The sequence below is a fragment of the Apteryx rowi genome, unplaced genomic scaffold (genome assembly GCF_003343035.1).
Source record: "Apteryx rowi isolate R43461 unplaced genomic scaffold, aptRow1 scaffold_527, whole genome shotgun sequence".
Taxonomy (NCBI): Eukaryota; Metazoa; Chordata; class Aves; order Apterygiformes; family Apterygidae; genus Apteryx; species Apteryx rowi.
In genome coordinates this window covers 48441-72314 of record NW_020450791.1, presented here as the reverse complement: position 1 = coordinate 72314, position 23874 = coordinate 48441, and the positions used below count along the sequence as shown (strand labels likewise).

Genomic DNA, 23874 nt, shown 5'->3' with positions numbered 1-23874 from the left:
CTATTCCCTGCAACACATGTTCAGCCTGTCCCAGCTAGTCAGCAGCAGTAAAACCTTGCTTTATAGGTTTATAATGTTACCTTCTCGATGATGGCTTCTTTTAGAGGCACCAGCGCTTCCAGGGCTGGCCTTGGCACGACACGTTTGGGGACACAGTGGCAGCTTTGAGAACCGCTGTCATCCTGTATTTCTGACATGCATACCTCTCCTTTCTTATGGCAGTCGGGGCTCTTGCTCCCTGCTTGGCTTGCTCACGAGTGTGTGCATCTCCTCACCTGAAGGGCGCTGTGTTAGCAGCGGGGGTATTGGAGAAGGAGTAGAAATGTGCTCCTTGGTGAGAAGGCGGAGGGCGCAGTCCAAAAAAGTCCTAACTAGCCCAAGCTGCCTCCAGGGCTGGTTCTGAGAGAGCCGGGGCGGCCTCAAGACCTGATGGCCTGTTTCTCTGCTGGGCTTTGGGAGACTCGGAGAGGTTGTGGCAAGAGCTCTGCTGGCATTGCTTGAGCCGAGGAGAGCTCCTACCAGCCTGACAGTTTCTTCAGCCAGCCCGTGAGACAGAGGGATGAAAAGCAACTTTCTGCCTTAGCCCAGCAGCTTAAAAGGGGCTGCTCTTGGCAGCTGGCTAGCAGTGGTCCTCCAGGAACCGCATCCGAGCTGGGGAGGAGGAATCAGTATGCAGAGCCGTTGCTCCCCTTCCTTGGCACATTGTTTTTTAAGGGCTGTAGGATGGAGAGGATTAGGCCAAGTTCTTCAGGGGAGGGGAACAGCCAGCAGGGGGTGGCTGGTCATTTTTGTTCCTTTTGTGGCGCAAACAATCTCTCCCTTACTTCTCATAGGGGCTCATGAGCCTTTGTAATGTTTATTAGGCTGAAAGATTTGGAGACCTCTGGTCTAGATAGCTCTCCAGCTGAGAAGGGGAATTTAGGTACTTGTGACAGTGTAGCCAAAGACATTACAATAAATATTTGGGAGATTTTAGTGTTTGGCATTTGTCAAGAATGGTTTAACAGAATGAAATCTTTAATGGAAAAGCTGGAAGTCCGGCTGAAATGACAAAGATGTGCCTGGGTTGGCGTTGGCACATCTTCCACACTTCAGGGATTAGAAAGAATTGTGTAACAGCAGCGTAATGATCTGCAGAATTGGCTCATTTAAACTTCAGCTGCTTTTGTTTAGGAGATGGACTTAAAATCTGAAACTGGGTCAAAACCTTCTCTTGCTCTAGAAGTAAAAGTCCCACACATTTCAAACTTCTGTTTGAACAGATTTCTTTCTTATCTCTGTTTGACCAGCCCTGCTTGGCTGATTTTCAGTCAGGTGGAGGACATTGGCCTGCTTGTAGTTGTCATATGAGAAAGTGGTATCGATCAGGATCCAAAAAGATTTTGAAGGATCAAAAGGACGACCAACACATTCTCTATCAGTAAATTTATTCTCAAATAGTCAGGACAGTGACAGCCAAGGGATCTTTCGTATTTCCAGACTAGTGTGACCCTTTCCCTCAAACCAAGTAGCTCTACTTATCTCCTCCTGATTAGCTCACTGTCCCCAATTCTCTTTAGGACTGATGAAAATGTCTCCTCTCTAAGACTAGCAGTTGAGTAGACACCATTCAGGTGGTATATTCACTGCTCTGGACCTTTATCATGTTTTCACTGAAGTTCAAGATCAGAATTTTATTTCATGAAGTTACCTTGAACTACTGGGGAGACAACTGTTCCTTGGCAGATGTCTTCCTCAGCAGTGTCATTTGTCCTGAGCAATGAAACCAGAGTCCTCAGGGACAGTGTCCTGAGGAACAGCACAGAGCTCACTTGACAGCTTTTCCATGCCTGGGACTCTGTCTCCAATAGAGCTACGGTGGCCATTTATCTCCTCTTTCACAGCAAAGAATAACATCCCATTATTCTGTTTATTCCTCCCTCCCACCCCCACCGATCTTACATAAGCAGAAGTGTTTTCCAAAGGCTACTCTGCTGTCAGTCCCACATCTGGTATTTTTCTTTCTCATGTGTTTTCCTTTAGCCAGTCCTTCATTCTTACTCTGTCTTCAAGAGCTTAAGTAATAGTTCCTCCTGGCCGGCAAAAGTCCACAGAATTAAGTTTCTTCCTCTTGATGTTCTTCTGCAAGGTTCCTCCAAGACTGGTGCAGGCRAAAGAACCCACTGTTTTACAGGAGCAAAGACGTGGGGCTTAGACACCTTATAAAAACACTGCATCCATTTGGGTGCCAACTGCRTTTGCAACAGTGAATGAAGATGCTTATCGCTGGTCCTAGGGGCTGCTGCTCACTGACATGAGGCCTCCTGAACTCCTTGGGTTGGCCCCCAGTCAAGGAAATCTGCACATATTGCTTTGTCCCAACCTGTTCCCTAACTTTTCCCAGAGAATAAACCCTGGGGGTTATTAGCAAGGTTAGTGTCAGGAAATAGCTGCTTGGGAAGGGCCTCCTTCTTGCTACTGTAGAAACAGCCTGATTAATTACTCTGATTGCTCATCTGAACTAAGGCAGGCTTCCGGTGGTGTGACTGGGAGCAATTGCAAAGTTGAAAATTTGGAGGTCAGAACTTCTGGTAAGAGGTTCTGTGCCTTCAGCAGGCAATCCCACCAGGCAGTCAGCCTGCTGCCCACGGGTGATGATGAAGCAATCCCACATGTGCAACATCTCCATAAGGCAGCCACAGTGGAATTCATAAGTTCATTTATTGTTTGCTTAAAGCTGCACAGCAAATGTATGTCTGCAGAAAATGTATAGACATCTGCTATTGTCTTAAGCGGAGAAGATGATGGCATTGAGCAGTTGCTGCAATAGCATTTAGTTGCATTGTTCACAAACAAAACAGTCTCTATATTTGCTAGCTTATTCAAGGAATTAATTTTACATTGACCTGTAGATATATACGTAGCTCTGAAAGATCAGTCCTAGAGTAAGAACCACTAGCAATACTGTTCTCCCCTGGATGTGACAAGGTCCCAGCAGTGTAAGGTGGGACGCAGGTCTCTTCCATCGTGTCATGTCATGCAAGAGATTCTCACAACTGTGAATGCAAATTTGCAGGCTCAGACATTGATGTCATAGGCTCCTGCGTGTTTTGATTAGTTCAGCCACGTTTTTCACACGCAGGTTTGGGGATGGGTACTTTCATCAACTTTGCGATCAAAATTTACGCCAAGGATATTATGACTCATGTTACGGACTCACTTGTAGTTTTGAAAGAGGGAAGTTAATGACAGTCTTAAAATATCACTCATTTACTATATAGGCGGAGCTGGCCCCAGTGACTGTAGTCATGCTTGCCTAACATTTCCCATTATATAAAACTTTGTTCAAGCTGCTCATATCTTTATCAGACTATGTTGTTCAGTATTCTTCTCCACTGAGATTCTGCYGAAGGCTGAATTCTTTTGGCAAATTCTAGCAAAAACAGAGGGGGAGGAAATTACATTGTTTTGCTCATGTCAGAGTCTCACAATTGACTTTTCATTGATAACCTTCCAACTTTCATACTTTGAAGCAGGAGTGTATCATTTGGCAAGCGGGTTGCTGGGGATGGGAGGGGCGGTGCTAATGTGAACGTACCTTTTGCTGTCCATGTGAGAATCTACCCAAGTTTGGCTAATTTATAAGCTTTTGAAAATTGCACAAGCTCTCTGGTAGGTGGTTAGAAGTTGGCAGCCAGAATCTCTGAAAACTCTTTGGTCTGAAGATGCCCGTGGCYAAGACTTCAGAGCCTGAACACTGCAATTCCCGTTGCTGCTGCTCCTGATTCTGGAGACACTCAGCAACCCCTAGGTGAGCCGGGTCTCCTCACTAATCCTCTGGAAAAGTCATTCAGCAAAAAAAGGCTTTTTGAGCAGGAGAGGGGGAGGAGGTAAGGAGAGTAAGATCCTCCTGCAGCAAGCTGCTCATCTTGGGAACTAGCAAGAGATGAGGCTGTAGAGTGTGTTGCAACTGGAAAGGGATTTTCGGGTGCTCTCAGGGGGTTTCAGATGCTGTAGCTAAAGCTGYCAGTTCAGCCTTAATTCAGCCCCATTATGCAGAAGAAGAATACTGCTTACGTGGTCTGCTGTATCTGCATGTCTGTCACTTTGTCTGCATCCTCTCATAAAAAAATTGTAACCCACTGACTAGTTTCTGCCAATTTGATGACAGGGTAAAAATCTGTTTTGTGCAAATGAATCGCAGGTTAGAGGAGAGAAACCCTGTTCCCCACRGAGGGGAAAGGCTGTCAACTGACCTTAACTGCTCGAAGCCATGAAGCTACCCAGCAGAGAGGTCCTGAGAATTGTTCGCCCCTTATTAAACATGGGGTTGTCCGAGTCTGGTGCATGGTGCTATCAYATGGAGTTTCACAGCTTTTTCTACCTTTGCAGCTGCTTTTTGATGTGTGTAACCATACACTCTTTTTCTTTAGGGTTCTTGGTTAGCTCAGCGCATGGCTTGTGCCAGGGGAGCTAACAAAGATCAGGCAGGAAAGGTGTACAGGCCACCTGTGTTACCTCTTGCATAGCTAAAAAGACTTGCAGTGAGAGAGGCAGAAGAGCACAAGCAGAAAAAAGCAGGTGCTTCCACGCTCATCTCCGCCTGAGAGATCCTGTAAGGCAGCTCTTCTCACTGGGAGAAAAACGTTGTGCATTTCTTGTTTTTTTCCATATTCAGTGTCAGACCCCAGATCAGATTTACTGATGTGCTGAGCACGCATCAAGGCAGAAGTCTTTAAAAAAAAAAAAAACAAAACAAAAAAAGTATTTAGCCCAGAGTATTTCAAATTGCGCATCCAAAATTTGAGAAATTTTTTATTATTTCAACATTGCAGTTGGCTTCATATACATAAGAGAATAACAGCATTTCCTTCCTCCAGAGTAGCATCGTAAATAAATGATTCACTTATGAAAASTGCCATAAAAAAAAATCCCCAGTGAAGTGAGTAATGCTGCATTCAGCATAAGGTTGGGATGATGTAGGCGAGATAAGGTACAAAGAGGGGGAAAAGACAAATACGAACCCGTTTATCCTGTGCCCTGAATAGGCAAAGTTCTGCAGAGGTAGCGCAGGATGAGTAATAGATAGCGTGGTATAGGGGTATGATATAGAGAGGGGAATAGAAGACAATTTTTTCAAGCTGTAGGTTGCTTTGTCCCTGTTGTCTTGAGGAGAAAGTATTCAAACAGAGAAAACATTTTTAACTTACCCCTTTGGGCTATGAGGTCCTGTATGTGCAGCACGGCACATATGCATTTTGTGCATACACAGATGGTGTATTTGTGCTGTGCGAGTGGGCTCCAGATATGGGCTATAATTGAAACTTTTTTCTGCAGTTGAGGCATTTATAAGATCTCTCCTCCATGTAGATTTTTCTGCTGGCTCTTGCCACAGCCTTGCCGTTATTCAGAGCACTTCGAGTCTCTCCACACCTTCCCATTTTCCCTAGCTATCGCAGTGTCTTTGGGACCGCTTTCCCCTGTTGAATTTGGTTGAATGACAGCAAATAGCTGGTGCTCGGAAATTTTTGAGGGAGTAAGAAGAGATCAATGGAAGCACATGAAGCTTGATCACCTAGCGTTGTGTCTTTAAAAAATTGAGGTAAGAAATTCAGCTGGCTTTTGTCTGAACGGTGGCTAACTTATTTAGAACAAAAACCACATTGCTTGCATTGTCACTTATTTTTCTTAAATGGAACCGTCAACTGTTTTTCATTGCATAAAATACATAGGAATGGAATGAAAGTTCAAGCAGCTCTTTTACAGCGCTTTAAATGGACATGGTACTTCATATATATCCTCACAATAATATATACCAGATGAAAAGATACTGTGGAATTTGTATAATAAAGGTAAAAGCTCATATATCTGCCTGTTCTAATGGATGAGAACCAAAACAGAAAAATCCTATAAGGCAAAAATAAAAACAAACCCCAGCATAGTTCTTAAAATTAAGTTTCCCTTGCTGTAAAGTGCACCAAAAAATAACAAGCACAGGACTTCCCCGATCCGTGAGCTATTAAGGGTAGCCCAGTAATGGGACGGAGCGTGTATAAACCTCCCCGAAGCTTCCATAACTGTCTCATGCTAACTTCGAAGGAATTTCCTCTCCCCTCTGCCCTGCGGTTTAGCTGGACCTTCTGGTATTGCAGCATCCCAGGAGCTACCTTGTTAGCTCCGGTGCAGCTCAGTGTGTGGGCAGTGCTTTTTTTTCCTTGCTTTCTTTAGCCTTTTTTCATCATATTTTACTATCCGTTTAAATGAGGTGAACTGGTTCGTACACCATGAACTGTATAGTGAATGCCTCTGGAGATGTTGTCAAGCCAAGGAGTGGGGCATGCCTACCAGGAGCCTTCTAGCAGGGTCTGTGCAGCAAATAAGGATTTCTAACTCACGTGCGCGGGCTGGTGTCAGATGTTGACAGGCTGCAGATCTTGATCTTTCTCACTGCAGAATCCTTTGCTCTTGATTTGCTGGTCAGCCAATGAATTTAGATCCCTGTTTGTAGAAGTACAACTGTAAGAAATTGGAAACTGAATCCGTTGGTATTATTCATTTGTAAATCCAACTTTGTGTCATCTCAGGGATGGTTTGGCTTCCAAGTCTTGCCAGAGATGTGGGGTTAGGTGATTGTCCCGAAACTAGTACTGTGAATGAAGATTTCATTCCAGACTATGTAAAGAAAAGTTACTTTAGTTCTTATTTAAAAGGAAATCTGTCTATAACATCTTCAGATGATTAACTTCCCTCTATATGCCTATTTTCGGGGGGACAGCAGCAAGTTATTTGCTGTTAATATCTGCTAAACTCCTAAAAAATATATTTCTAAGARAGGAAAGATCTTTCTAACTGTATCCATCTCCATTAGATGCAATTTCTATGTGGTTCATTCCTTCTGGTTATTCTTACAATAGCTCTTCTGGGGACTTGTCATTGCTGTCAACCTCTAATGGACCTTGCAAAAAGGATAGCGTAGCTGAACCCACCTTGATCCCTCCCAACTGCTGCGTTATATTTGCTACAGCAGTTCCAGCTGAGGAAGATTACGGGCTCCCAATAGAGACCAGAAGACTGAGTTACGATTTGTGTTTACTGCGATGCTGACATTTCTTCAGAGTTGAGCAGTAAGTGATAGAACAAGTTTAAAAGCTTTTTGCAGYTTGCCAGTATATTGTTGTTGATGTAACCTACCATTTTTTAACATGATCCAACAAGTGTCCTTTATCAAGTACCCTTCGATGACCCCATTTGGGAGCTTGTGAGACTCCAGAGAGCTACTACAGAAGCTCTAGTTCATGGAGATACACATCTGTGACCTACTTATCTGTTATGGTTGCAGACAACTGATGCTTATGAACTCCTGTTCATTATAAAGTACTGACTGCTTCTGTGGGGGGGCCTTCTTTCCTGCCCCATTTTGGTCTGTTGGTCTCTTGACTTTAAACTTAAATGTTTTCCCTAGGTGCAACTGAAGTTAAATAAGGCTTTGCAGGAACTTTTAATGTGAAGGATTGAAACATCTTTGTGACGGTCCTTTTGGTCTACTGAGTTGTTTTTTCATGTGCTGCCAAAATCTGATCCCACTTCTTGACCTTTAATATACACTGAGAGGGAAGATTAGGATGTTTCTAATCAGCTGAATCTTCTCTCTGGGAGAGCTATTAAATTCTGACTCTCTCAGCTTTATCTGTGCCGGGTTTACCAGCCCTCCGTGTTTCTTGTTTTCTTATCAGCTGGGGTCAGAGTTTGGTCACCTTGAAGGTTCTTGTTCAATGGGGGGAATTTCTTGGTTTCTTTCTGTAGGAGTTAAGACACCAGTGAGTGACTGTGCTTTGAGACACACCATTTCATAGGCTTTGGTGTGACAGACCTTGTTCAGTGAAATAAGGCTGTTTTTTTGACCTTTTTTTGGTCCCATCTGCCTTTTCATTAGTAGATCTTTGTCACAGCTCTTGGGGAACAAAGCTGGGTTGTTTTGAGGGACTAAGTCAGGTGCCTCATAGATGTCCAAAATATTATGTCAACCAGTTACTTCCACCACCCAATTTTGTAATTTCATGAAAATAGCAGGTTTGTTGGCAATAAATTGGTAATGAGTATTGAGTTTCATTCCATTGTTTTGATGAGGATTAAAGTAGGACTACTCAGTCTGTGGTGAGTACCAGCCCAGTGGTACAAGCAAGCAGTTTAATGCCTAAGTTGCAACTAGTCTTTGTAAAAACGAGGCCCACTTGAGTTGAATCTCTTCCCCATTCGTTTCAGCCATCAGCTACACCATTGTTCTGGTTTGAGCATTGGAAAATTTATCCCTGAAAGGAATATGGACAACAGATTGCATTTGGGGTTTTATGCCCTCCTGAAAAGTTTTGGTGATGTAAGGAAGGACTGAGCCGATACTGTCTTAATTCCACTTTGATTCCAGTGGCTCCTGTTCCCCAATGTGGGCCACCTATCCGTAGGTGTCCCTGCCCCTCTCTCATATTTTTGAACACTTGCATAGTGTAGATCATATCCCCAAATATCTTGCAGACAACTAAAGCCTGTGTGAGTACGTAGGAAGGAGGGGAAATGGACTGAAGTCATTGGCCAAAGCTGGATGTCTTGTTCCCATCCAGCTCATTCTTATCCTGCCTGTCCTAGTCTAAGTCACTGAGCTTGCGGAGAAATCTGCTCATAATATTTTTTTTTTTTTTTGTAAGCCCTTTCTTGTTGAGCAGGATTTCGGCAAAGCCTAGTTTAGGCACTGGAGAATCCCTAATTAAGCCTGGTTATACCAGGCCTCCTCAGATCTTTCTTTGGAAGGAGCTGGGAAGAGGAAATACTTTCCATTTCATAGAAGCATGGACAAACAATGTTACTTCAGACAGTGAAAAAAAAGCAGCAGACAGAATTATAGCACTGAATTCTGCTCGCCAAAAGCATGCGCTCGTCTTTATTCAATAATTCCTGGAACACAGTGTTCTTATTGTATTACTCTTGCTTTCTGTCTGGGCCCTGAGTCGGACTTGGAGAGGCACTGACTCACTCCGCATAGCGCCATGTCCTTGTTCTCCCTACTCTTTCGTTGCCTGGCCCAAGAGCTTGGACAGCGCATAGCCCCACTGAAATGCTCATGACTTTGGAAGTCAAATCAGCATCAAATGCATCTCGGACCCTCTCCCTCGCGTGACATTAGGTAAAAGTTGCTTGCTTGAAAACCTGGATCCCGTTAGAAAGGTTCCTGCTGTCTGGAAAACAAAGTACTTGCTTGCCTGGTTTAGTCATTAAGTAAATTTGTGGTTTGGTTGAGACAAAAAATAATGAAGAAAAGCTGTTGAAAACCCAGGATTAATTTGATAGTTTGCAGGCAGCGGTGTTTTTAAGTGGAATTGCTGCCTTCTTTAGATTATGAGCAGACCCAGGTATAAACCTGGGTTTCCCCTTTTTCTTTGAGACTCAGAGGCGGCCATTTGGAAGTCATTTGTTTCACGAAGGCCCTTTTGGGTCTTGCTGAGCTGCCAGACCAGACGGGGAATGCTCCGGGTGGGGTGGAAGCCATGCCAGGTTGGTGTCTGCAAAGCCTGCCCAAGGCTGAAGGTCTGGGAGATGCTTTCGGCTGCTTATTCCGTCTACAAAGGAAATATCCTCCTCTGAAGTCAGGGTGGGAGGAATGGAGGGATGGCTGCTCTGCTCACTTGTCATGGTCTAGAAGGCTTTGAACGTTTGAGGGGTTCAGTGGTATTCTTAAATCTGCGCTGGGATGGTTGTGCATTGCTCTCCGTTGCCCATTCTGGGAAGAAAYATTTGCTGTGCAACTCCTCTACATCTCCCAACTGCCTTGCATGCATTCCTGGGGAAGAGAAACCCCTGGACAAACACATGGGATCCCCTGCAGAGCCCCCCGTTATTGCCTGCGGAGGGTCTCTTGTCTCCCTGCCTGCCCTGCATTACCGGAGTGTCTGGGAGAATCACCGGGCAGAGCAGAGATGTGGGAGCTGGTAGTGCTCTCTGAAATGGCTCGTGTGTTTGTTCGCCCGCTTAAACACACAGATATCATTTTGCCGTATTAAGCATAAATGTGATTTCCCCCGCGAAGCCAATTAGCGAAGGGGAAAGGTCTCACCTATCCAGCTGTTGCAGAATTTTGCTCAGCTCTTGGTTAAAGTTGGGGGAAAGGAGACCATGCCGTATTATCAGCTTTCTGTGCCTGTGTTAACTCTTGAGGCAACTTCTGGCAACTTGGGTGTAGATGCTCAGCACATCCCAGTCTGAGCTTGATTCTGCCCCTTCCAATGCAACATTAAAGACGCTAATGCTCCTGTGGTGTATTGTCTGACAAAGGCCACGGCRTGGAGATGAGTGTTGCTTATCGGTGGGAGCGATATGCCCTGGGCAGCTGCGATACACACATGAGATTGCTGGTTATGCTCTGTTTTTAGTAACTTCTTAAGTTGCTACAAAGGCCCTTTTGAAGGATTGATGGAGCCAGGCTGCTCCAAAGCGGTAAGACTCTTGCATATATATTGCCTGATTTTCATGATGGGTCAGATTAAATTAACTCAGGCAAATAACTGTCCTGCATACTTTATAAAAAACTTCCCTATCAAATGTCAACCTTTCATAATGCACTAGGATTTGTATTAATCATTTCACAGAGGCCCAGTTTTTAGAAAAGCTATGGGATGGTGTAAGTTCGGACTCACATGTTGAAATGAGCCTAAGCAGATACCCATTACTGTTAGAAAGATATGGAACAAAATGTTCTGCTACTCACTTTATTCCAGGAAGACGATTTAAGTAGTCCTGGTAACTGATGTGCAGACAGTGTGTTGCCCATAATTTGACTTTCATTTTAATTCATTTCTTGTGTATTGAATTATTAAGTAAATGAGATTTCTGGTCTGATTCTAGGGAAAATGTGCATGTGTTTTAGGAAGGACTTGACTTTTTATTTTGTGGCAGCAAAACTGGATTTTTACAGTTCTGATTTAAAAATATAACTGTAGACAGAACAGAGAATTCTACTGGGGTCAGTAAGGCTGTGCACAGCCTTGCCTCTGTCAAACGAAGGTGTTGGTGGGCTTATTTGTAGAAGCATGGTCAGGTGAAATCTTGAGGGACTTTTTCTCCAGTTTCCATGGATCGCCATAGTCACATCCCAGTGTCTGAAAGCCTGCCTTAAGAAAGTTATAATTGTGATATGTCAATACAGCCCAAGTATTTATTCCATCAAGACTTTATTTGCCTGGCAAGGTTGGRCATTAAGTGCTTTGATGTCAGTGATGCTATCTGTGGTTATGTAGTTATGCCATAGTGCGGGACCATCCTTACTGAAGACTGGATTCAAGGAGCAGTGGTCAAATGGAAGATTCCTCAAAGAGGAGAATTACTGGAATGGTTCTGAGTTGTTGGAGATTTTCTTTCCTGTATTTCAGCTTCCTGCATAGGTGCGCACAAAATCTAGGTCATTTTTCTCACCTACCCTTCTGTATCCTGTGATCTAAATTACTGATGTCAGTGGATGCATCTTCTGTAACCTTAGTCCCAAGAAGCAGTATGTCCCTGGCAAATGCATAGGAGTTAAAATTGGAAACTCAGATTGGTAGATCCTGTGTTTAGGTTTTGTAACTGTACTTTAATGCTTAGCAATAATTACTGAAGCTCCCCATAAAATAATCTCAGCATATGCCTAAAATGGAATTGAATGCCTTAGAATATAAGAGGATATGAGCCCTTATCTGTACTTTTTGTTAAGTTTTTATTTATTTCAATTCTTCCTCCAGTGTGGGAGGATGAATAAGCATGGAAAAAGATACAGATTTGCAAAGGCAAGGAGTGCTAAAGAGTGTCTTTTTTTTTTCTTCAGCTTCTAAAAGCCAGACCATAATCATAAATTCCCTGATAGCTGGAGCATGCAGAAGTCATCTTTAAGCCTACAAGTGACAAGCTGCTGTTGCTTTTCAAACTTTAGATTTCATTTTTTGTGAGACACAACTTTGATCTGGTTTCTTTGTAATGTTCTGCACAACACTTGGGCTGCTGTGCCCGGACTGCAGAGCTCCAAGTTAACTTTCTTGGAGAGAGCCATCTGGAGACCTCAAAGAACAGATTAACTTGTCCAGAATTGATGTGATCTTTGAAGAAGCTGCCCTTGCCTAGAACACATGTGATTAGCTTGACATTGACAGTGATAAAGTCAAAATGCACAGCAGTGTCTGACTACCCAGAGTAATTGGGAAGAGTTTTCAGTGGAGCAACCCTGAGGATTTGCAATCAAATTATGAGCTAAATCCCCAGTTGTAACCTCTGGACTAGACTCTTTGAGTCTTTAGTGCAGGTTAAATCCAGGCCGGAGTAAAGGTTTTTAGCTTTGCTTCTTTGTAGACATTTCATTCTTAGCTCCAAAACATACCGGTGATGATTTATTGGAGAATGCTGTGAACACTTTGGGATATTTCTAATAGTTTTATACCCAGTTCAGTGCAACCTTTGCTGGTGGTTGATGGTACTATGGATCGGAAGCTGAAACTTTTCTGATCCGTTGGTAGATTAAGGTAACTGTTTTAACTCAGATGTCTCCATAGATATTATTCTAATCTCTTGTTTAAAGGTGACCCTGCCACTTGGACGTTGTTGTCAGCTAATTGACGGCATGTGCTATTTAAATATGCTTAGGGGATTTGCTTCAGATCACACATCATAAGCTAACGTGCGCTCTTTTTAATTTGATTGACTGGCTGTGATAATGAAATGTGGTATTGCATGAAGGATGTGACAGTTATCCACTTGTTGGGAGGTGTAAATATAGCAAGTAAGAGAGCTCTGTTTGAATGTGTCTTGCCAACCAGAGACTCAGCAAGCTATCGCTTTGAAATCTTTGGGGAGGGGGGAGGGGGGGTCGACATGACTTGTTCAATGGAAAAATTAATTTTTTTTCACACTGAATAAATGGGAGATGTTAAAATAAGTAGAGGAAAGGATCTCTCAGCCATTAGACTGCATCCTCCCAATCATGAAGGCAAAATGACCAGAGAATCCCAAGTAAGTGTAATGCTTATGCTGGTTTTCTCCTGCAAATGTAGTTCTGGGCAGAGTAATCTTCTTTAAAAACATAGGACTTTAAAAGCTTGAACTAAGTTGTCAGAAGTTGGTGTGAAAAAGCAGGTTTGGAACACAGAGGATCAGTAACTGGATCTAACTGAATTGCTGCGCTTCACTGGTCTGTGGTCTCTGGACCCTGCTTTAAGGACACTTCACCTTGACCTCAGCCCACCGAAAGAGAAAAGTAGGAATCATATCCCGCCACGAGGCTTCCTCATTGCTGCAGAGGAAGGAGGGTATCTCAGGCTAGACCTGCCACGAGCTTCTTGCTTGCTGTGATGAGAGTTTAGGGTGTCCTCTCCTGGGACTTACCCTGGTCCCTACTTCTCCTGCTGCTCAGAGCTTTCCAAGGCAACTCGTGAGGTTTGAGTGTATATCAGCTGCCTTGTTGCTCAAGCTGTCTAGAAAATGAAACTTCCCTCATGTTAAAAAAGAGCTGCTCCCCCAAATAACCAAAAGTTCAGAGAACGTCATGGGAGGAAATACTCCGAAAGCACTATTTAGGGTGAACCTAAGCAGAATGCTTTGGCTTTCTGTGGTTGTCAGCTTTATGAACCATTATCTCATGGGTTTACTAATCTAGTTTCTCAAAACAGCTACTTCCTTGGTTGCACAGGAATTTGGAGGTGCCTAGCCATGCTGCCAGGGAGTTTGGAGATGCACTTCTCTGAGTCAGGCAGGTGAGGGATCTTGGCAAGAGGAGGATTGCCAGCCTACCTGGTTTCCATCACAGTCACCATGTTCAATTATTTGAGTCAACATTTTCTTCCAGAAAAGCGTTTTGTCATAAAAATTCAGCTCTAGAGCCGGAGAAGATGGTAGCAATGAAACGGGTTCATCCGATCAGCTTCCCTGTTAGAGTGGGAGCTGCTACAGCAGCACTGGAACTGCCAGCAGACTTAGGAAGGCCATATTTCACTGGCCTACAGTTAGAACATTGTGCACTTTGTTCTCTACAATGACAGTTTAAATTCTACAGAATTTAAGTGCTTAGAGGTCTTTTATCTCCAAGGAAGTTTCTTTCTTGCTTTAGGTATTTATTTCCATATTTGATTAGAAATATCAGTGAGGAAGATAGGGAGCTGTTGAGAACTGAAGGGAGTGTCGTGTGGGTTTGGCATTGCGGAGRGGAGCTGTGAAATCTTTTGTGCAGYGTGGATAGTGATGGTGATGATGGAATCCTTTCCCAAGTAGCCCTGCCTTTCTTCTCAGAGCCAAGAGTAGCATGTCTGGCAGAAATTTGGCACTTGGCGTCTTTGATTTAAAATCAAAGTAGCCATCAGTGTGGAACCGTGTGAAGGAGACAGGGGGTCCCAGGAAAAGATGCCTTCAGGGAATTGCAGTGCAGTGGGAATTCTGGCTAGTCTGTGTCTTCTCTCCACTTGCCCTGGCCTCTCTTCTCTTGTCTGTTGGAGCTCCAGGATCTGACAGTGCTAACATCGTATGTGCTGCTCTGGGTTTGAGGAGTGGGAAATTAAGCTTCATATGGGGATGGAATGTAGCTAAGAGAACATGCAAAATAAGCTCTGAGCAGGTAGAAGGAAGCTCTTAGGAGACGTTTCCTCATTTCCTACAACAGTTTTGGCCCTTGTCAGTACTATCAGACTCAACAGTGATCAATGGAGGGCTTTATCCAAAGTAAGGGCAGCTGGTCAAATTGACTTAGGTCACTATGATCTTTATTATACTTGTTCCATATGTGGTTGTTTTGAGGGCTAAGCAGCTGAGATCYGCGGAGGAGAAATGCAGCTTTATTTTTGTGCTATATCCATGTGAAATGTTCCATGTTCATTTCAAAAMCACACACTGCACTAGGGGTATAAAAGAAATTCTGGAAGTCTGCAGGCATTTGTGTGAAGTCTAGCTTTAAATGCTCACCTTTCCTTTTATTGACCTCGTCCCCACGTAGAGCTTGGTATGTGAGGTTTGCAGCTGACATTTCAAATCGCTCCGAGTGTGTCTGTATCCCTTTTACAGCAGCCTCCCCTCCCAGATCAGAAGTGACCAGTTTTTTGCTAGACTCCACGTTCCTTTAATGTTTTCTTACTAATAGATGTTGAAAGTGTTCTTCAGAGGCACGGCACAAAACATTCAAATAGTGATATGAGCCAGCTGAAGAGAGTTGTCAGGGAGAGGGAACATTAAGAGAAGGATTGAATACAGATGGATTCCTCAAAAGTAATGTAACCTGTTATGATTGCTTTGAAATCCTATACCCTTTCCATGTACTTATGCTTACCAAAAGTTTACATTTGCATTGATGTATTAGAGGCAGAGCTAAAATGTAAGTAATCCCTGTTGTATACATGCTTTAAGTGTGTAATTTTAGCTAAATACAACAGTTGTGACCAAAGTCTTTCCTGTATTCTCGGAGGCAAGTTCACAGCCGTGTGCGGTTCAGTAGGGGAGTTCTTGCATCTCGGATGCTCTGGAAAGGAGAGGAGCCATACGGCACCCATCTGGTCGGTGTTACCCGGTGAATTCCTTTCGCCATCTCAGATTCATACCCAGTGAACTCTTAAAATGCTCTGCGATGCTGGCGTGGGGAAAGAACTGCTTTATTTTTTTCCCTGTATCAGAACCACGTGTGTCTCAGYTCTACTTTGGGTTGTTTTCCTAGTGAAAAACACAGGGACGTGGCTCTGATTCCCCCCGCCCCCGCCCCGGACTGGTCTTGTGCACACATGCATCCGATCTTCTGCACCAGTCGCTTTCGAGCTAGGGTGGGAAAGAGGGGAGGGAATGGGAGGCTGCAAGACCTGATGAGCAAAGGGAGCCTCCCCTTCCCTTCCCAGGTCACTTCGTCTTCAGGAGCCAAAGCTGGGAAAAGCCATGATGATGTTTCAGAGCTCAGAGTGTGACAGAATGGGAAATCACCCCTGGGAGCTCAGCCGGAGCCGCTACCTCCGTGCAGGCGTGACTCCAATTGCCTTGCCTTGGTAAAAAAGTGCTGGTGCTGCTGAGCTCAGAAGCATGCTCTCGCTCCTTCCCTGCTTTCTGAAACCTCCACTGGGGTCTGGGAAGGGAAAGCACTTGACAGCAAGCCTCTTTGAAGGGGAGATGAACAAAGCCATGCTAAGGAACCTTGTCTTATGAAGCACATGGTCTTATGAGGGTTAGGAGTTGATGCCCCCTCAGCATCCAGGCTGAACTCTTCGTGGCGATGTGGCTGCCCGGGGGCACCTCCCTCAGCTAGGAGCTGCTGCTGGAGACTCAGGAGCATCCTTCATGCTGCAGGGCACATGCTCAGGAAGCACCTGGAGACTCGGGCTGTGGTTCCACAATGCTTTTAAGGTCATCAGGCTGCGAGCTCCAACTGCGGGCCCAGGCTCCCCAGCCCGGACTGCACATTCCCACCACCTGGCCTGTGCTGATGGGGTGGAGAGCCTGGGATGCACGGTGAGCGGACAAGGCTGACCCAGACATGAGGGCAGTGATGACGTGCAATTTTCCACTGTGTGGGTGCTCCTGAAAAGCTCCAGAAAGCTGGAGCAGCGGAGCTTGGTTCCCATGCAGTGTGCACTGGACGTGGGCTCCAGTCTTGCCATTTACAAAAAGCAAAAGTAACAGAAGGTTATAATGATAAAAAATCCCACAAGGTTTTGTTTACTTCTTGAAGCACAGTACATAGGAAGTACTGCCATATCAGCAGGGCTAAATCTGGGGAGATCGGAGGTGTTTTCCTTCTCTTCTGCGTGATCAGCTGATAAAAAAGAGAAATCGATGAGTCTGTGCATTTTCTTCTGTGTGTTGTAGTCATCTGCTGTGCTTTATTAATACGCTGCTAGAATAACGCACTCCGCTTCCAGAGAGGCCTGGCAAAAGGTCCACTAGAAGGTGGTGTTACATTTTAATTGGGTTATCCAAAAAAGCATCCTCTGTTTGCCYGCAGGGAAGGCCTGACCTATCCATCATTCACACCTCAATTTAAGAGGTTATATCTGCCTCCATCGTGCAACTGTCATATCAAATTTGACAGGAGGGTTACACTGCACAGCGCTCCTTTAATATTCAGAACTGACCATTATGCAAGGGAAGAAGTGGAGAATGGGGTGGTGGTAAGATTTTGACTTATTATACCTTGCTTTTTAGGGCAGACTTGTTCAAATTATTTCCAACCTTAAATATTTGCCCTAGAAATCTGTTCTGAAATCTAATGGACTATAGAAAGGAGGATGCTCCGTCACACGTTTAAAGTGACAGTCAGAAAGTTTGTGTGCTAGAAAATGTCTGTGGTAAGAGTTTTTAACCGGTCAACGCTGTATCACAGTGGACAGTGGAGAAACTTCTCAAGACGCCCTTCACTTATGGCAGTAGTGAAAAACCTCAGGTGACTCGGCTTTGGATGCTCTTTACACCACCCTTGTGCTATGCTGAGCTCAGTCACGCGAGGAGAAATAGCTTGGTGTTTTTGCTGTTTTGGGGCGAGTGAAATATTAGTTTTCTCTTTGTCAGAATAAAAGAGTGCATTTGTTTCTAACTGACCCCCTAATGAACCTAAAGCAACGTGATTTTTCATGGTGACCTGTGAGCACGCTGCCTTCTCTTTAGCATCCATGACCTCTTGTAGTACAAGGAAAATAGTAGGTTGTGGTTTCTAGAAGCATAAGGGCATGGGGAATAGGAACTACACAAGCAGTTTACTAGCTGCTGGCTATAGCCTTGCTTAATTCAGTTTTCAAAATACTTTGCTAAACCTCATCCTTGGGCACCTAGTTCCATTTCATTAATAGATTCTGTAAACCTCTACCTTAAATGGGTTGTCTGCTAATTCCAGCTCATGTAGTGGCTACTGAGAGGCAATCGGCAGATATTATCAGTGGATGGTTATCCTGTGTTCATACTCTGTAAAAAAAAAATATGCAGAAACTGCCAGCTTTCCCTTTGCTGCTGTCATGCCTCTTCCTCATCTCCAGTCCTTCTGTCTGCATGTTTCTCTTGCGTTTCCTCTCATCCTGTCTAAACATAAACTCCTCAGGGCAGGGACTGGTTTTTAGGTAGGGCTTTGACCGCTGCACTAGAGCCGGAAAAGCATTTCAGAGCAGAGCTGAGGAGTGCGAATCGCGTGGTGTGTCCTCCTCAGAGGTGTGCTTGGCCAAGTTCCATTACGAGCCATATAAGCTGGATGCCAGTTACTGCATTACTAAATACAAGATGACGCTGGTGAGCTGCATGATCTGAATTAAAACAGGATTCTGATTTTCAGAGCCAGTAACAGACCTTGGAAAACACATCAGCTCATCAACTGTAAGATGTCTTGCAAGCGTGGATGGCTGCTTTTAATTTCTTTTGTGCTGCTCTTCATGCAGAGGGGTAGTCAGGGAGCGCATGGGCTTAAATGATGCTGTGTTACTGTGCCAGCGTGAACCTTTCAGCTTGTTCGTCTTTCTGGCAAATTACAAAATGACTTGTACTAACAATAAGATGAAGGTGTCTGTGTGGTGCGACTGTCCTGAGGTGTAACAGAGTCAGAGGTGTGTTGGCAGCAGTCACATTTCTATGCCAGTGGTAGTGCCGGCATTAAGGAGCCACTTGCCCCCTTGTTTCATGAGCTTCTTCACTGTTAATCCAGGTCTCCTTCTGTGCAAGGAGCTGTCTTCCCAAGTTAACTCATGCAGGTGGCCTCTCTTCCTGCTGTTTTCTTTAAAAGAAGATTGGCCTGCTTGCTTATTTACTTGAATAACCTGCCTGCAAGACAAGGTGTGTGGTTGTGCATGAAGTAACCTCCGTAGATCCATGGCCAGATTGTCTGTTGGGAAAAGTTGTACAATTAGACCGTTCTTGCTGATGGAATTTGCAAGTGTTTGATGTACCCAAGTGTGACATTTGAGGTCTGCTTTAGGTTCTTGGCTGTAAGCAACAACCATTTCTTCCTTTACCTCCCTCGCTTGGCAAATGTCCTGGAGTGGGGTGAAGAGGGATAAAAAAGCAAGCACAGAATGGATGAGCCATGCTACACATCCGTCACAATCAGAAAAGCGGAACAAAGCCTGTTTTAACCAAGAAAAAGATGCTGTCTCATTATCTAGATACTGCTTTTAGATGTCCTGCCTTGCTCATAAAATGACAATGCTAAGCACTTAGCCAAGATACAATAAGTTGTGAATGTGAACTGGACTTAATCTGTATAGGTTTGCACCCTCTCTTTCTTCCACTCTATCAATATCATCTTCATTACTCCATGAATCCCCTTTTGCTTCCAGTTATGAGTAAACTGTTCACTTAATATGAACATAGTCACAGGACAGAGTCCTTCTGCCCAGTGATGCAGAGAATCCAGTGGCAGTAGGGTCAAGGTTGTGTCCTTTTAATTTGACTCTGTTTCATTTTTCTTCCAGGCATGGGTCATGGAGAGAGCCCGTTAACCCTTATTATGTCAACACGGGATATGCCCTGGCACCAGCCACCAGTGCCAATGACAGCGAGCAGCAGAGCATGTCCAGTGATGCAGATACGATGTCGCTGACAGACAGCAGCGTGTAAGTAACTTCAATTTGATGTAACAGTAAATGGGATGTAGCGTGCTTGTTTCTTAATGGTGGTGCTGGTTTTGTGTTTGTCTGGGGGAGGCATTGACAGAGATGGTGTTGGGGAGAATATCTGAGTAGACCAAGGTCATGGTCATTCTAGTGTTCTTTCCGAGCGGAGTTGCTTTGTCATTGTGCGGGCTACTCAGACTTGCCGTCTTGGGAACATTTGCAACGTCAAATGCTTTGAGAGGGCTAAAATAAATGATGCTTGGCAGGAGTTCCTGCAGTGTTTCTTGCCAGGTGCAAATGGACGTGGGTTCTCTTTGGGCTCCTCCCCATCAGGATGAATCAGATGGCAATCCAGTCAAGACTTGTACCAATGCTCTTTTCTCTGTCTTTTATCTTTCCGAAGTTCCCACTTGCCCCTGAAAAACACAGTATTCGGGTGGCTGATTACCAAATAAAGCCTGCATGAGGAGTTCCAGTAAGCGCTTTGCTGGAATACAGCTCAGGAAACTTCTCAGACTTCTTATCCAAAGCTAAGGTAGAACTCATCCGCAGTTGTACCTCTGCATTCAATTATCCTCATTTTGCGTAATGGATCACAAGATTAAGCTGGGTTAGAACAGTACCTACGACTGAGCAGACTTGGGCTCACCTCCAGGTCCTTCACAGTAGCGTTCCAGCGTTGCCTTAGTTTTTCAGTGCCTTGGGCCTGTCTGGAAATAGCTTTTCCTTCAAAGCGTGCTGTAATGGGGAATGTTACGCAAGGAAATACCAGATTCTTTCTCTTTGTCTGTGTAATAGAAAAGCTAAGTAGATTGAGATGCCTTTGAAGACAGAAGATAATTTGACTAAGCCTCTGTAGCTGCTCTGTAGGATGCCAGTGAAAGTGTACTCAAAAAGAAAGGAACATCAGCCCCTGGAAGCTGTTTATCCAGAACTTGCAAAGGGTCCTGCTGACCTGCTGTCACTTCTCTAAGCATGTGCCAGCATGGACCGTGCTGGGGAAGTGGATGTGCAACATGGATGTTCTGGGGATGGGGGATATAGGTCTTGGGGCTGAGGTAGGATGTTTCAAATGATAATTCCAGTCCAGGCTGTGCTCTGCTGCCTGTTGGCTTGTTATCACAAATTTGGAGACTCTCTACCTGTGCACATTGTGGCAAGAGGGGGTGGTAAAGACTGGTGCATTGTCATTTATTCCCAGCCAGTTCATCTCATCAAATGTTTTCCTGTGAGTTCCTACATAACTGAAACAGTTACCCATAGCCTTAATGGATTCAGAACTGTTCAGAAACTGAAACTGGGGAATCTCCACATCATGCTTGGGCCTGTATGTCTGCTGCAGCCTCCTCCCTCTACCACGGTTATAGCAGATACCTTGCGTCATGGCCCAATGAAAGCTGTAAGACAAGCCAATATATCCATCCTTTTAGCACTGAAGAAACTAAAATACACAAGAAGGTTTGTTCCAGTCTTCCTTTTTGTGGTGCATTAAGTTCCTTCCAAACTGCTGGAATTGCAAAGCATCCATTCCCTTTCCATGGGCTTGGATTGCTCCTGCGCCTGGTGGACRTGTATGAGACGTAATAACCCATGACTGCTGTCACAGCATGGCAGGGGAGCCAGAGTCTCAAGCTGTTTTTACTCTGCATCTGCTGTGAAGGACTCCTTCCTAAGTAGTTTTTTGCTAATAGCAGTGAACTTGCAACTCCCAACCTGTGGAGCCCCCCAGCAGTGTGTTTCCTGGGAAATGTGATGTTTCAGGATTTGCCAGATCATCCTGAAGCTGTTTCAGTACCAAATGAGAGTTCAAGGCACTCTTTCCCAAGCGGGGACCTCTTGTTTGGCAAAGCTCTCCTTCTCTGTCATTCACATGTGTGGAAATGCCCCCTTGGGAATTCCCTGTAACCCTGAAATCTCAAATGTTAATTTAAATAGAGCATTCAAATTTTGAACTTTCTACAAATACAAAACCTTGTGCTACAGTAGAAGCTTTGAATGTATAGAGGTCTTTCAATTCACCCAAACATCCTAGGCAGTGACAACATCTGATGTGCCCATTCATTTGGTTTGTGCCTGTTCTTTCTTGACAGACTTGTGGTGAAGATGAGCAGAATTGCACTAATTTAGGGAAGCTTAAGGGCCTGTTTTTCTGTAACATATAACTTTCTAACTAATTATTAGACTGCTCAGTGAGGAAAAAATAGAGTTTCTGCAATTGTCCACCCTGCATGGAAGTACCTTTGGTTCACAACTGCTACTGTTGCAGCATGAGAGTGCAGACTTGGCACAGCATGAAGCTTCAAAAAGTTCAGCGGTGGTTTGTCAGAGAAGCATGGATATCTGTGTCTACCTGTACCTGCATTGTGGACTCATTGGAAGGTGATGAAGCAGCATGATTTCACTTGGATCTAACTTTAAGGTTGGCCTTGCTTTGTGTGTGTGGGGCTGACTAAAGACCTCCAGAGGTCTCTTCCAACCTATGTTATTCTATGATTCTTTGAGACTACTACAGCCCAGGAGAAGGGCCTTTCCTTGCTATAAGAGGTTGTCATCTCACTGTCAGACAGATAACACAAAACTTCATAAAAATTCCAGGTCATCTATGTCCAGGCCATCGGTATTATGTTACCCATCTGCAAAACTCTAGTGGTGCAGGGACCGGGGACAATACATTTGCCATATGCAGCATGAATAAGCATTCACTTCCATGAGGAATTACCACATTTTTGAAATCTATATCAGAAATATCTGAAAATCCTGATAGTTCTGTCTCTTGGAAGCCAGCAACTCTAGGTTAGCAGAAGAGATTCATCAGGGAGCTGGAATTTGCAGGGTAAAGCCATTCATCTGTGCGCTACCAACAGCCATACTCAGTGTCCAGACTTCTCTGATGAGCAAAAGCCCAAAATGCGTACTGGGGATCATCTTTGCAGGACTCTCTGCCTTTCTGCTGATTCTCAGGATGGCACAGGGATTTTGACTGATGACCTTTCTAAAGACACTATTTGCCATTCCATCCCTTAAACAGTTTCCTATGCATAACAACACATAATATGGGTTAGATACTAGCCTGGCTCTTGCCTGTTTAAGTGTCAATGAAAGAAATAGCTCCTGTAAGTTCAGGATATTCTGCTGCTGGAGAGGAAGCTACCCATAATTAATAATTAACTCAGTTGGGGAGATTCTCCGTATTTGCAGTTTAACAAACTCTCAGTCCAGAAAAATCTCCAGAGGACATCTAGTCATTTTTTCTCATAGAAGAAACTGGTGAATCTCTTCCTTCATCTATGAATGCCGCCTTCACCACAACATGAGCAACACATACCGCCTACCTTCCTAAGGGCTTCCTGGAATAACTCACTAATTTCTGTCATGGTCTATGCCCTAGACATAGCTTGCCAGGCCAGAGACCAAAGGTAGAAATACTGTTCTGCACCTAGTGCGGCCAAGTCAATAGGAACTCTGCGGTCCTTCACCCAAACTTGGCAGTCATCTTTATGTCAGGGTCCATTCTGTCATACCTGGAGAAAAGGAAATGTTGGACAGCTTTGGAGTAACTGATTTGAGACAGGGTATCTTCTGACTTTGCTGAGATGCTTCTGAATGTCAGACAGAGCTTTTTATTTCCCTGGGTTATTTTCCTCTTGAATTTTGCTGCCAAGTTGGGCTCAGGCTGCAGTTGTTTCTCAATATGATCAGTGACTGAGCAGTTCTGTTTCATGTCTGGTCACCACTGCGCTTTTATACAACTGGTACCCAGAAGCCCCCTTCAAATCTTTTTTGCTTTTTCTAGTTACCACCCTCATGACAGAGCCCTGCATCTCACCCACAAGACAACTTCCTTAAAGATGGTCTGCAGAGGAAGAAAAAATGGGTTATGGGATTTTTGTTGTTGTTGCATCTCTGTGATGAAAAAAGATTTAGGAGAAAATATTCTGTTTGCTCTGCTTTTTAGTAGTGCAAATGCAAAGTGTCTTTCTGTAGAGCAGAAACCCTTTGATTCTTCAAGCGAAAGATGACAGGTTTACAGAATTAGGAGACCGTTTTATTAACAGCAATGCTGTAAACACAGAGTCCTCCAAGAGGCTCGTTTAGAGTTGTTGCAAATGTCAGGAGCTGTCAGACCTCATTGGAGAAACATTCCAGTCTGTGTCATGGGTGTCTTTAATGGGTGCTGCCCGTCAAGTTACAGCAGTTCGCCGCCTCCCCTTGGTTAATACAGCGAGCTGGTGAATCCATGATGCAGCTGCAGATATTCAGGAGAACTGATAGAGCAACCTGTCTGGCCAGTTTTGAGCACTACTTCTCCTCCAAGCAGTGTCTGTGTGCCTGCTCC

The 23874-nt window shown here is 44.3% G+C and overlaps 1 protein-coding gene across 3 annotated transcripts in view; it reads left to right on the top strand.

The window, feature by feature from the left end:
* Positions 1-23874, top strand: part of AXIN1 (axin 1) — a 101257-nt gene that overhangs the window by 40576 nt on the left and 36807 nt on the right. For all 3 annotated transcript variants that reach the window (XM_026080574.1, XM_026080572.1, XM_026080573.1), the window contains one exon: positions 19398-19538. In XM_026080574.1, coding sequence (XP_025936359.1) covers positions 19398-19538 — 141 coding nt within the window. The remainder of the gene's footprint in view (positions 1-19397; positions 19539-23874) is intronic.